Source organism: Melopsittacus undulatus, chromosome 7 (genome assembly GCF_012275295.1).
Source record: "Melopsittacus undulatus isolate bMelUnd1 chromosome 7, bMelUnd1.mat.Z, whole genome shotgun sequence".
NCBI lineage: Eukaryota > Metazoa > Chordata > Aves > Psittaciformes > Psittaculidae > Melopsittacus > Melopsittacus undulatus.
Window position 1 is genome coordinate 58,916,483 of NC_047533.1, and position 14,869 is coordinate 58,931,351.

General features: G+C 44.0%; 1 protein-coding gene across 5 annotated transcripts in view; it reads left to right on the plus strand.

The window, feature by feature from the left end:
• The first annotated feature begins 847 nt into the window (after window positions 1-847).
• Window positions 848-14,869, plus strand: part of RASGEF1B (RasGEF domain family member 1B) — a 29,926-nt gene continuing 15,904 nt past the window's right edge. Inside the window, exons 1-4 of one of the 5 annotated variants that reach the window (XM_031046830.2) lie at window positions 6,054-6,184; window positions 6,797-6,898; window positions 7,067-7,142; window positions 13,498-13,680. In XM_031046830.2, coding sequence (XP_030902690.2) covers window positions 13,504-13,680 — 177 coding nt within the window. In that variant the 5' untranslated portion in view covers window positions 6,054-6,184; window positions 6,797-6,898; window positions 7,067-7,142; window positions 13,498-13,503. Of the gene's footprint in view, window positions 963-6,053; window positions 6,185-6,796; window positions 6,899-7,066; window positions 7,143-13,497; window positions 13,681-14,869 lie in introns of those variants that run through there. The other 4 variants (XM_034064947.1, XM_031046829.2, XM_013128418.3 and 1 more) reach the window with 4 other exon arrangements.

Here is a 14,869-nt window from a genome sequence, read left to right on the forward strand (position 1 = left end):
GGAAAGTTGGTGCATTGCTTCCTACATCTCAGGTTCAACTGCACCTTAAATGTGCGCATGCAGCTCTGTTTCTCTCGTCTCAGAGGGTTTAGAAGCACTGCAAAAATCTTGGTGAAGGATAACAAGGATCATCAAGAGATTCAGATGCTGTTTATGGAATGACTGGACTTTCCAGTCTGGAAAAGTGTTGACTGAGATTGCTGGGCCAGAAATGGAGAAAACTCAGTGCTCTTAGAGTAGGAGTGAAGTGTTTGTCACTCCATGCAAGAGCAAGGGCATATCAGAGGGAAGCTAGTAAGCCAAGTTATATGATTATATATAACCACACAATGGTTTGAGTTGGAAGACACCTTAAAGATTATCCAATTCCAGCCCCCCCCCCCCCCCCCCGCACAAGCCCTTTTTGAAGCCTGTTGTGGATGGGCTGCAGGCGGCACTGGGTGACTACTGGAAGGACAGATCCCCAGAGGGCCACGGAACAGACAAACAGCGCTGGGCTCAGGAAAACCCCTCAGCTGAAAATACAAGCTGGGAGGCTGAGTGGAGGCAGTACCGAGTATGTGTACCCGGAGGGGCGGAGCGGGGCGGGGCGGGGGAGCAGCCCTCTCGGCGCTCCGCCTTCCGCCCGTGGAGTCCAGGCGAGGGAAGCGGTGGGGAAAGGAGCTGTGGTGAGCTGAGGCGAGCCGTACTGTACTGTGCTGGCCCGAGCCGTGCCGTGCTGTACTGTGCTGACCTGAGCCGAGCCGTGCCGTACTGTACTGTGCTGACCCGAGCCGTGCCGTGCCGTGCTGTACTGTGCTGACCTGAGCCGAGCCGTGCCGTACTGTACTGTGCTGACCCGAGCCGAGCCGTGCTGTGCTGTACTGTGCTGACCCGAGCCAAGCCAAGCCAAGCCGTGGACTATGTGCTCCTGCAGGCAGTAGGGCAGCGTCTGAGGCTGGGAGATCGTGCGGCCACTTCAGGTACTTTCCGGGGTGTCTGCAGCGTTCGAGAGTGCGTCTGTCCATCTGCCCATCTATCCCTCTGTATATCTGTCTAATTGCTAGTCCCAGCAGGATGGTCTTTTTCCTTCTGTTGTTTATATCGTTATAACCTACCCTGTTCTGTACAGCCAGAGATGCTTGTTTCTGGGAGATCAGGATAGACTGAAGGGGAGACAGACCAACCCAGCAGAAAAACACAGCAGAAAAAGCACTTACCAGTGCAGTGGTTGGGTCCTTCTCCCTGCCCCCTTTCCCTGTATTAAGATGAAACGGGGTCCTAAAACTGCACGATGCGATCTTCCTGTGGCTATAGTCCTGGGAGAAGCTTTCCCCGTTTGTTCTTATGCCCATCAATTCAACTGATGGCTGCTTTTTTGGCTGGGAGGAATGAAAATGCAGTAATGTGCCAGATTGTGGTTATGGGGCTGTGTAAAATGGGTGTGTGGCAGGACAGGTGGGGGGCTGTGTGGTGTCACTCGAGTGTGTTTATGAGCTTCTCTTTTGCTGGGCATCTGCTGTGTGTGAATGTGGTAAAACTTTAAGTCCCTGCCAGTGGTGAATGAGGTGGGAACAGTTCAGGGGCAGATGGGCGAGTAGCTGTTAAATAACCCAAGGCCAATGTGTTACTTATCAGTGGCATTTACTGCGCCTACGCCAGTCAGTAAACTAAGGCAGTCCTAACAACAAGCAGTGCCTCCCTGTCTGCAGATGTGTAAAGCTAAATATATCACTGGGGAGTAAGGAAAACAGTTTCAGAGGAGCTGAATGCAGCAAAGGAGAGCTGACTCTTCTCAAAGGGAAAGAATGGCCTGAAAAGACAGAAGAACCATGAACAAAGAGGTACTTGGAGCCTCAGGTAGACAGCTATCTAAGTGGGAAGTGTCGAGAGTCTGCTTTCAGTGAGATTACAGATGCGGTGGACTAACACAACATGCTGTCTGTGAGAAATGGAAACTTGGGCAAGCAGGACCGGGTCTCTGTTCTGTCTCTTTGTTTTGAAAGCCGAGAACAGCCTTTGAGGGATGGGTCCTTCAGACTTACCTTACAGCTTCCAAATAAGATGTCTTGTAGAGAAGCTGGTAATCAGCTGAAAATCAGTGCTGAGTATACTCAAGACAAGTGTCTAACTGGTGGGCTGTGCTGGAGAGACTTAATAGGTAAAACTCAGCTCTGATTTTGGAGTAGTGATGGGGATATTACTTCCTTAAGCAGGCAGAACTGAAATAAGCCACTGTAGGTTTTGTTAATTCTTGTAAAAGAGGGAAGAAATTGCTGTTTTGTTGGAGGCTAAGCTTATAGCAGTGCTGCACACTGGGTAAAATGCTTTTTAGGATGGTACAATGAATCCCCATTGATACATGCTTTTCATGGTTTATTTCTGTGGTGGTTTCTGGGGACAGCACAGTGTGGTGTTATGCATGCTCCGGTTGTGTGAGTTATCTAAACAGTCCTTGGGGAATGCAGTGAGTCACTGTACCTGTTCATGGTCTGTAGGGTGAGCTGCTGTCACACCCGTGTCAGAAATGACAGGCACAGTTCAACAATACCCCATCAGTGAAGGAATGTGAGCTGAAAAAAAGAAATGACAACATGAGCAGGATCCTTCTTTAGCTACCTTTGATCACATGGCTACCTGGGCATTGGAGTTACCCTTGGGAAAGTACTACAATGCTAAATGGTTAAAACTTGTTATAACTGGTACTCTCAAGCACCTCTGAAGTGATCATCTGTGAAAGAGTTAAGTGATGTTTGGGGACAAAGATGCTGAACGCTCCTGATAACAGACACATCAGGGCTGTAAGCTTTTCTGGATATCAAGCTCTAGGGCCTAGTGTGAAAAGAGGAGGTGTAAGAAACATTGGATGGTTCGCACCCCAGAGATTTCCTATGTAAATCAGGGGGTTTAGAAACTTTTTCTGTGCAGGTTGCAGTCAGTCAGCTAGTATGGATTCTAACCGGAGTGCCCTTATGCTTTGAAAGCGTGAGGGGAGATGAGTGAAATGACTTGGGTAAGAGCAAGCTTGTGGTGCTCATCTGTCTTCACATCCCTGGTGTGGGTGTGTCCTTCTTTGCAACTGTGTCCCTGCTTAGTTGATGGGGCTGACAACTCCTTCCATTAACTGTGATCGTTCTCACCCATTTGGAGAGATTAGCGTCAAAGCTCCAGCATTGTGCAGAGTAGCTGCCATAAGTGATTTAATTTGAAGTATGGTCTTCATTTAAAGCATGGCCAGCGTGGCAGAAGTCAGCTCAGGATTTTTGAGATGATCCGAACCATTTATTTCTTTACATTTTTATACGGTGTTTCTAAATAAAAAGCTAATTTTGCCTTTGTCTCAACACATCTTCCTTTTCTCCAGTTATTTGAGCACTTTCTGCTGTTCAGTAGCTGGTTGGGCAGTACAGGAAGAAGTTGTTGGTTTGCATAGGTGGCCTATGTTTCGGTGAAAGAGGCAGAATTTGACCTTGCTAACACTTTAGCATCTTTTCCCCACTGTTAGTAGATATGCAGGTGTACTCCGCAAGCACTGACAAGTGGGTTTGTGGGACTGAGCCACATCATCTAATAAACACTTGGCTAGAAAATGAGCTTGCAAACAAAAGTTCCAGAGTCATTTAGCAGCCACAGCAAGGATAAAGCCTAATTTACAAACAGGAGGCAAAGACTACCTCTTGCTGAAAGCTATTGCTAATTTCTCCTCTATTATAGCTGCTGTGAGAAGTACTATTAAAAAAACCTGAAATCACTACAGTGAGGAACATAAACGGATAATACTGAGCATGGCAGTGTTCTTAATTAGAAGATTAACAGGATCTTGGAAACAATGCAGCTCACTCTTAACTAGGCAGCTCTAGAATTGCATTCCATGATTCAGATCCACGTGTTTTGACTGTTTTGATTCATTAAAATGCATCTTCTCCGGAGAGTAAAATGTTCCCCAGGTCACCTGCCCCTCCTACAGGGTCAAGTGCTTTGCTTGTGTCTTGTCGCATCTGGAAATAGGGCCAGAAATACCAGGTTACATGCCAGGTGAGAGGTGAGCCTGGGAAGCTGTGAGTCTGCATCAGGCAGCACAATGAGACACTTAGATTCATAAGCAGTAAGACAGAGGATAAATATGCTTGAGTCAGACCGGGGAGTAGGATATTTTCTGAGATAATTGGTCTCATTGATACAAGGCCAGGTGCTTTCCTCATGAAAGCAGCACGCTGACCTGACAGAACCTGCCCATCAGGGCTGCAGGTTGTTCCTCCCTCAAACATGCTGCAGGGATTCAGACACCATTAGGCTGCGTTTACAATGATCTCTTCACAACCCGAGCTGGTATGTGTTTGTTCAATACCATACCTACTGTGTGTTGACTTAATAGGTGTAATTGTTTCAAGGCAAGGATACTTTGACCCATTAATCGCAAAGCCCAAGGGTCCACCTCCAGTAGAGTATGAGAATTGCTGCTGGATCTTAAAGGCTGACACAAATCAGCGCTTGCAGTGTGTGAGTGGAGGAGATTCCTGCTATGGTCCTGCCTAGACTAGGGAAAAGAAACTCTTCAGTCAGTTTGGCTGGACTTGATTCTTCCTGTTTGGCTGGACTTGATTTCCCAAGGAGTCAGTCAAGCTGACTGTAGCTAGCTGTTTTACAAGTACCTATACCTCAGACCCAGCTCTGGTCTAGAAACCACTGGCTGACGTTCAGCCCAGGTAAAAATGGATGTGAGGCAAGTGTTGCTGATCTGTATACAGAGCAGTATTTGCTTTCTTAAATGCGAAAGTGGGACCATCTCTTTTATCTTCAACCTAGGTGTTAGAAGGTGTATTTGTTTTTTTGTTGCTGTGTTTTTTTAACTGAAATATTTCTACTACAGAAACTACACAGGTTTCAGCCTATGTCTGTGTCAGTAAAAATTCTGTTTATGGAAACATAAGGTCTTAGTAAATGGAAAACCAGAGCTCATGTGAAGTGTTCACCTTAAACCAGCATTTTTACTGCATCATCTAAATGAAAAAGAGATATGGTGATGAGGTTTTAGGTAGAGCCAGTTAAATTACATTAAGTGCTGTTATTTAACACTATTACAGCCTGCTGTTGTAAATTATAACTTGGCTTTCTATTATGATTATAAAAGGGAATGGTGCTTTCTTCTGAAGCATATTGTAGGTTTCACCGAAAGGCCAAGCGTGGATGTCTGCAAAGAGCAAAAACTTTTGGATTCAGAAGGTGTATGTCTTTGATGAGGTTGAAGAAGGAACCGTGGAAAGACAGCTTCATGCTTAAGGCTAGTACTGTGCTTTTGACATTAATATAATGTGATACACCTTCAGTACCCCTTTAGAAAAAAGATCTTGGAACTTAATGAAAGGAAATAACCCCACACTAATCCCTCTTTGTACTGCCAAGCACAGGAATGCAGTAATGAGAAACTGAGTGACTTGACTCAAGCCACGTGTGGAGCTTGTAGCAGAGTCAGAAGGAGATCCAAGCTCCCAGCTGCCATGTTTATGCACTGAAAAGATTCCTTCTCTGTTGGCTGTGCAGGAATCTGTGAAGAGTTCCTGATGAAGCTAGTTATCACCATGAACTAGTTCAGACCTACGCTTAGCTACGGCCTGTGCAGATAGAGAAGGTAAATCTTTTGCCCTCAGTCACTCGAGATAAGTAAGACTTACAGAGGTTTACGTCCCTGTTGCATAAAATGGAACATATTCCCCAAGGTTAGTGGGCATGTATTACCACATTGAAATTACTGATATTCTAATGATAATGTAGGGGAATCTACTTCCATTTCTATTGACAACATAAATTCTCAGTTTCTTCAGCATGAAGTACGCATGAGGCACAAAGTATGTGACAGAAATTATGAGTATCAGGGCTCTGATTCACTGGTGGGAATGGCATAGCACGGGTGACATCGCAGATCCCAGCCACCCACCCCACCCCATGCCCCATTCCTGGACAGCTGAGGAGCTGTGAATCAGCCGCTGAATCACTCAGTTCACAGCGTGATGTTCTGAAGTAAATTATCACTGCTGTTTGCTTGCCTTAAAACTCCTGACTGCAAACTGCAGCCATTCATCATCTGATTGATGAGGAGCAGTGAGGGAGGCTGGGGAGGTAACCTCCTCAGGTCCATAGAGCTCTCTACCTTGCCTGGTGGATGGGAGACCGGATGGAGCCAAACTGCTGCTGGCTGAATAGACAGGTGGGATTTTAGGCTGTTGTGATTGTAATATGTAAGAACAAATAGCAAAACTTTTCTGTACTTAACATGGTGCAATTAGGGGAATGCTGTGTGCTTCTACAAACCCACCTTGCTTCAGTAAGTTGGAAAAGCGTAAGGCTTTTGTAGGGTGCGTGTGCTTTCTTTGCATTTAATATACTCACACTCTTATTTCAAAGCTCTCAGTTTTGCCCTCCAGCCTATTTTTTGTCCTGCTCAGCCACCAGGCTGGCTGCCTTTCCTGATGGATTTGGAACAAAACATAACACGTAGGACCTGCGGAGATCATACTCAACTCGTGCGCTGATTTGGGTTTAGACAAAGTGCTTGGAGGATAGGCCATTTACAAATTTTACTAAAGGAAATAGTTGGCAGAGGAAGCTGTTTCTTAACATGGTCTCAGTATTGGTTGTCTAATAAAACTTCTTTGCTTTCAGTCCAGCTGTCTGCTCATAAATTTAGGTGTAAAAGAGTAGCTACATGCATTGTCTGTTGTTTAAGATGGGTAGTATTTCATTGTATGCTTTGGCTGGTTGGAGGCCTTTGTGCATCCTTTTCCATTTTATTCACTCTCAAATCACTTGAACTTCACAGGAGTCGCTATGGAACATGCAGTGGACTAAACTTTTCTAGACTCTCTGATGGCTTGTGACATATAATTACTGCTGTTCTAATCCATCATGTTACTTCTAACAGGTACTTATCCTTTATGGTTCATGTTTTTAAACTTCTCTGAAACCAGTATATAAAAAAAAGAAATAATTTTAGGATTGTCAGAGATTTACAAGGTTAAACACACCCCTCCCCCTTATTTATAGGAGAACAGCCTTAGTTTGTCCTTTTTAACAACTGTGGCCTCCTCAGTTTTAACCTACAGATGGAAATCTCAGCTGTGTTGTGATGATGGCAAGATACAAGAGTGCTGAGAAAGCTAATACACGTATGTTCTTCTTTTCATGTTCTGTGTTTTAACTGTGCTGCTGCTGTGTGTCCAGCAATACAGGCTGTTTTGTGTGCTTTAGTTGGGAGGAACATATGTCCTGTCCTCTCCCTTGGCCTGGGTAACTTTCCTGTGATTAGGATTGTTTTCATGGTGTAGTTTGCCTGCATGTGCTTGCCTGGTACTGCAGCAATGCTGTGGCATGGCCACTCTCAGCATCATTAGGCTTGCATCGCTCTTCCTCACCCACAGAAGAAGAATATGGGGAAAAGGTGGAAGGGGAGTTGATTCTTGAGGCTCAAGCAAGGGACATGGATTTATACCACATCGGCATTAATAGGATCTTATTTTCTTCCCTTTTTCCACCCTTTTTCCACAGATTTTGAGAAATTTGGGGCATTCTTAATCCCCCAGCATTTTCCTAATGCTCCCAAACATACACACAAATGTATCCATATCCATTCAAATCCATTTTGCAGTTCATTATCCAAGGACTTCAGTCTTGAGTGATTCAGGTTCTGCTTAATTACTGTGCCAAAGTTCTCATACATGAGTTATCGGTCAGCAGTGCTGCATCTGACCTTCCCACATCATCAGCTGGATCTATTTATAGATCCAAGAAAGAGTTCCTGTTCACATTCAGGAGGAAAATGCCTTTCATTGAAATTCAGTTCCTGGTCTGCTCTTTGCTCATTGGGGTTTTTCTTTTTCCTTTTCAGCCTATTGTTGCCTGGATAATTTTTTGAGAACTTTACAGAATTGTTCATCCTCTGCTGTTCTAGTGAAAATTAAGAGGTATCTCAAGGCTCATTAATTTTTGTTATGCCTGCCTCAGGTCTTTGCTTGCCCTGCAATTCACTGGTCTCCAGTGTTTGCAAGATGTAACTTCAGTTATGTCATTGTTCAGCAGTTGTCACCAATGGATACTCTTAGTCCTTTTGGTCCTCTCTGGTGGATTCCTTTTGAGTTGCTCTTGACCTCGCTCCCAGTTTTAGGAAGAAAGTCCATGTCACTCCTCTCTCCATCTCCTACGTTATTAAAAAGTACCATTCTGTACTCCGCCCCTTCCAAGGTACAGTTAATAGGAAGTATTTCTAAGAAGGATAATATATAGGGAGGAACTGTAAGTCAAAGTTGGTGCTGAAGTCACACTACCTGATTTGTATGGCAGATTCTTCATGGAAGAATGGAAACATGAAGACTTGAGTTGGGATAGTTCTGTGAATTTATTTTCTGCAAGTAAGACGTATGGAATACTGATAGGGGACATTTTCAGTTTTCTTCTCAATAGCTTCAGCTGTAGAATTTCACTTTATGTTTCAGTGCAAAAAAAAACCCAACAATGCATTGTAAACAAATCAAATACACACAGCTGTATAAAATGCAGCCAGTGATCACTGTGTCTGGTATGCTTTTACTTTGTGTAGCCTGTGTTACTGTCTGAAGTACTCCGCTCTTTTCAGAAACACTTAAGAGAAAGGTGGATGTTGCTGGAAAACAACTAGTCTTTGCTTCCTTTATGTATTTTAAAGCTGAGGTTTATTATGACTTGCTCAGACTTTCCCAGGTTGGTGCAAGCTGTTAAGATTCATAGTCCTTTCTCCAGCAGTCTTTTGTTTTGCTCTACCTCAATATTATAATAGCATGCTTAAGGATAATGTGAGATGGTAATCACCTGCTAAATGTGGTTTGGGGTTTCTGACTGTATGGTAAAGCAGCTCTGAGGGGTTATAATAACACACCTAAGGTTTGCATCTTCTATGAGGAAGGAGGTATGCCTTGGGACTCTCATCAAATTCAGTCACCATTCCTCTGGTTGAGGGTTGTAGTATGGGAGATACCTGTACATAACAGAGGAGATGAAAATGGCACCTTTTATGGGTGTTATTGAGCCCTTCAGTGGGTGCTTCTATAAAGGACGCAAGCTTTCCATATCCTTGGTTTTGTTTTGTACACCTGATATACGGATTGAGCTCTTTAATGTAAATGAAAACAAACCAATGCAACCTTCCACTGTTGCTGGTAGATATCAGATTTTTTTATGTTGCTGAACACAGAGGTTTGGACAAGCACTTGGCAGCCTGGAGGCTAGTCTCTGATTCCCTTAGTTTTGCCAAACTTCAGCTCGGCTCCTGCAGGAAATGGTGGGGTGGGGGTTTGAGCACATTGTCTTGGGCTCTGGCTTTCTATTTACATTACTGTTACTGGAAAGGTTGAGACCTCTTTCTTGTCAGAAGCTGCTCAGAGTCAGAATTTGGACCTTAATGCCCAAGATCTCATGTTCTCCGTAATGATACTAAATGCAGAAAAGGTTTTAGTCCTCTTTCCACAATGCAGAGTTATCAATGTCTCTCTGTCACAGGAGAACATCACTGGTAGAGCCAGGAAATTATTTCATTGCTCTTTCCTTTAAGTTGGATCTTTAATAAAAAAAAAACCCACCACTCTTTTCCTTCTTAAAAACACAGCCAAAAAAAAGAAAAGAGAGGAGAGATAAATGTTTTCCATGTTAGTGATAGCCAAATGTTTCCAAAGCCTAGTTAAAAAGTTCCAGTTTTAACTCTCAGGATGTTTTCATGAGAATCATATTTCCTGTCCTTTTTTTTTTTCTCATTCCTGCTTGTCAGACACTGCTGTAGTTTATCAATATTTTTAGGTGCCTAGATCCCTCTAATCTATATGCCAAGGCTTTGTGGGTCAGATTCTGCTCTGTGACCAAATTTCAATACCACTCGAATTATTCTGAAGCCAGGGTTTGGTGTTTTTAGTTCCTCAGCTAATTAGTACTAAACATGCTGCTTTGTGTCTCCACCTCCATATAAAATGCAGCACAAGAGTCAAGGTCATAGTAATAAAGGAGTCCTGCTGGAAAAGTGCATGTGGGTATGAATCATCCTGTTGGCTATGCTATGTTTATCTGTGTCACACTTTGATATCAGCCCTTTTCATCACATGGAGAACATGTCCTGCATCTTGTTCACTTACAAGTGAAATCCTCTTGTGTCTGAATGCAGACCATACAGAACATCTCTTAGGTAGTACAATTTGATATATCACTGAAGCAGAACTAAGCCATCTCTTTCAAGCAGCTTCCTTGTGACAGGTGCACCCACCCCACCAAAAGCCCTGAAAAGGACCTGACCAAAGCCCATGGAAGCTTCCCTGCATAGACAAGATCCTGGGATTGCTCCCCGCTTGTGTAACTCTTGTCCCATCCATATGGTGGATGCGGGACAGGGGCAGGAAGTTGGATCCTGAACCCATGGGTTACATACCCGTATCTGACCACAGCTTGGACTCAACCAGGTTATAAAAGGAGCCCCACTGGAGAGACATTTGGAATGACATTCCTGAAATAGATAGCAAACAAATGAGCCTATATGTACATTTTGGGGCCAGATTTAGGCATTTTGTTATGACTCAGTATTATTATTAATGATCTCATGACTTCTGTCTTTTTATGAGGCACTAGAAGGTTCTGTGGGTCTCAAATTAGGTTTTGTTTAAAGAAAGATCCACAGGGTCCTAGGAGTAATTGTTGTGTTGAGAGCTAGGGGACTGCAAGCTTCAAAAAAAGTCTTATTCCCTTTGGGACTTAATAGAATTGAAGCACTGCCTGCTGACGTTTTTAAAAGCCTTGTATTTTAGCAGGTAGTAGTATATAGTGTGCATGTGTAAGATGAGGTAAAATGAGGAGGTGGCTGATCTCCCCAGTAACAAGTGATAGGGTAAGAGGAAATGGCCTCAAGCTGCACCAGGGAAAGTTTAGATTGGATGTTAGGAAAAACTGCTTCACCAAAAGGGTGGTAAGTTATTGGAACAGGCTGCCCAGGGAAGTGGTGGAATCACCGTCCCTGGAAGTGCTCACAAACTGGGTAGATGGAGCACTTAGTGACAGAACATTCTGGATTTGTCCAAGTCTGTGGTTCGCACTTTGCAGTCACACCCATGGTGAGCTTTACACAGCATGAAAACCTAGGAAATGCTGCAGAAGGGAATGCTGTCAGCTCCCTAGTAATATTTTGATTCTTAAACTTTGCTAGCCTTGCAAAGAGCCTGAAAGACCAAGAGTCTTTATGCATCAGAATCACAGAATCATAGGATAGTTAGGGTTGGAAAGGACCTTAAGATCATCAAGTTCCACCCCCCCTGCCTTAGGCAGGGATACCTCACACTAAACCATGTCACCCAAGGCTCTGTCCAACCTGGCCTTGAACACTGAAAGGGGTGGAGCATGCTCTATCATTACAGAACGTGGTTGTGGCAGGTGGGTTGCACCTCACCTGCCCAGTGATTTGAACATGTATGAGAACCTTGTTTTGTTCAATCCCACACCTCATTCCCTTGTGCTGTGGCACATGTATTTACTTTATTCTTCTCCCAATTCATTGGGTTGGATGGCACTGATTGGTGGTTGAGCAGCTGCACAGAGTGACTAATGTCACTTTTCAGAGATTAAGACTCCTCACTCTTTCTCATTTTAATGCAGATATCTTTTGACATCTCAAAGGTGTGTTTAGCACAGGTCATATAGGCCAGGAGGCTCTTTTCACCATCCATCTTTGCAACCGTTTTTGGCTTTCTCTTACTGTTTACTTAGTGAATCCCTCAGTCCTGTGCAGGTTTGAATGCCTGCATTGTCTGGACATGCTGCCAGCAGCAAGTCTGTGGCTCTCTGTGTGGTGCTTCAGGTCCCCAGGAATCCAGCTAATAACTTAATAGCTTCTCATCTCCACTGAGCTCACTCTGAAAAGTGCTTTGTTGGGAGTTGTGGAGCACACAGATGGCAGCATGCTATTTATCTCCAGGCTGTCACATCACTAGTTGTTCTCAAAATGGGGTGCCTTTGCAGACTTGTGTTTGCTGAGGTCTGTGGCTCTAAAGAGCCTTTTCCCAAATAGGATTCGATACAATGGAGAGAAAAGCAACAGCATCTGCACTTACAATGGTGGCTCAGAGGCATTAATGCTTTTCTCAGGCACATGCACATGCTCGGTCAACACATGAGCACAGCGGCCTGTGGATATTATCTTCTCTCAGTTTGGTTTCCCTTGCCTCACAGTTGTGGGGAGGATGGGAAGCAGACCACAATACCTTTGTGCATTTGATCTGTCCTCCCTGTGAATGCAGATAGGCCAGGAGCACTCATAAGCCAGTAACTGCTCTGGTGGAGTTAAAACCACAACTTATTTGTGGTTAAAATTAGGCACAAGCTTAGCTTGCAGTCAAGGCTATAAACCCCAGGTTCCCTAAACTGGCAAGCACTGCTACCCCCGGAAGGCAGAGGAGGGTGGAGGAGAGGGAAGTAGAGTATAACTCAACTCTCAAGTAAGCAGAGAGATTTATCTTTTGGCTTTGCACATCCTCACCAGAAGAGCTCTTGGGTGGCCATAGCCCCCTTGCCATCCACCCACTACTCTGGATGACTCAACAGCCTGCAGCACAGGGTTATCTTTTCCTCCTTGGTAAGACATTTTTATTCCACAGGCACCGAGATGCAAACTGATGAGTAACTGCTTTATTTTCCCTCAAGTATTAAGAAAATCTGAAGCTGGAAAACACAGGGCTGTATTTTTTTGTATTGCTGCAGAATTTGGAGAAAGGATTTAACAGATCTGTGATTCTGCTCGCATCTGTGGTATCATTGGTGAACTCAGACAGCCTTGGTTAACAACTCCACGAGTAGGTGGAGACAGATGCACTGAAGCATCAGGCTTTAGCCTGGGTCACAACCTGACACAGTGTAATTGGAAAAACCCAGCACTGATTTACCAGGGTGGAGCTGGGAACTTGGAGCCTTTGCCTGCAGTTACATGGCTGTCATGTCACAGAAGGAGACAATCCTCGCACATAACCCCTTCGAGACTTCAGTCTCTCTCCTCTCCCTCTGCACTGGCTGGGCCTCTGTCAACCCTTGAGAGCCTGAACGTGCTTCCTCATCAGAGTGCTGATCTTAGGTAGATACTGTCAGGATTTGTCCAAAGTTACCAATGAATGCTATGCCACAACCCCAAAAGCTTTACAGAAATTTTGAGTTCCCAAAACACGTGAGGATTCTTGTATGCTCTTTCTGACTGTTAACCTTGACCTCTTATCTGTGATTTACTGAGGAAACAGCAAGATATAAAAGTGCCTGGCAATTGCAGTAGACAGGTAGTGATGAGAGCCTGTATTGGCCCTTTCCTGAGAAATGTACAGGGGCTGAAGACAGTGCAATCTTTACTGCTGTGTGCAAGCAACCCAGTTTGTGATGCTGGGTTTTGTTCCTAGTGCAGTATTATCTCTGAAGTTTAGAAAGCCTCTTAAGTTTCACCTTGTAGTAATTATCCTGTATCTCTTTTGTGTGTCTCCTCAGGAAAGGATGCCACAAACACCTCCCTTTGCAGCTATGTTTGACAGCAGCGGCTACAACAGGAACCTGTATCAGTCAAAAGAGGGCAACTGTGGTGGGCTCTATTACCATGACAACAACCTCCTGTCAGGGTCTCTGGAAGCTCTGATCCAGCACTTGGTACCCAGTGTAGATTACTATCCTGACGTAAGTCTATACACCCATATGGCTAAGGCCTGATGCATGCTGTAAAGGGGAACTTTCATGTGTGCAGCAAAAGCAGAATGCGTCACATCAAATTGCTAAGGAGGGGGATCAAATGACTGATCAACAATGACAGAATAAACATGTGTTTCATGTGAGTGCAGCAAGCAGTACCTCAGCTAACCTAGGAAGTCTAATTCTTTATTACCCTTTTTGTGGGGGGCACAACCCTGGTGACTCACTTATAAAGTATCTACTATGGCTTACTGTTTGATGGGTTGGATGTATCATTGACCCTTAAAAATCTGACAAGCTGAAGAGAAAGGCATAGCCACCAGCATGACAGGATGAATGTATTTAATTTTAAAACAAGCATATTTCCCACTGCTCCTGTGAGGTCCATGTGCATCTTGCAATTAGCAACTGAAGTGTTGAACTAGTACCACACTTCAGAATCAGCAGAGGCTGAACATGGTGAACATGAGAACATGATGGTTTTTGTCTGAGAATTTTTGGCCTGTCTAGATGCATCTATGCACTGAAGCATTTCATATAATTCTTAGAAAAGGAGAATGGTATCAAAAGGTCAGGGGAAAGTTAGGGATGACTGAGGGGTTATGAAACTGCATCTCTGCTTTGTTGTAAGGAGACATAACTGCTGAAGACAATTCTGCTTATATTCAGCTTCTGTTATCATCAAAGATCTATCCATGTTTACCAAGATGGGATCTTTTTAAACTTGGGTCAGAGGTAACAGCAGCACAGAACTGCTTAAGCTAGTGCTTATTCATTAATGCTTAATGTCAAATTTAACTATGGTGCAATTTCGACAGCAGTTGGTCAGACATGATGGTTTATTTCAAATCCCTAGAACCAAGACATTGTAGAATCTTTCTTGTGGGTGCCATAGATACTTAACTACTGGCAATGTGGGGAGCAGAGTGAATATTTTGAGTAGCCATCTCACGATAAGTCCAAATCATGATATATGGAAAACTAAAGCAAAATAAGAAGCATCTTCTTGTAACCTCAGAATGAGTTACTAATTTTTATTCTGCAAAATTAGGCTATATAGTTCCTTCTGCTTTCACCCAAGAGACAGTACTATGAGAAATGAACAGTATTTGGTGATTCTTAAAGGAAGTACTAGGTCTTAGTGTGCAGTTTACTGAGGTCAGGCAGGCAAGCACAG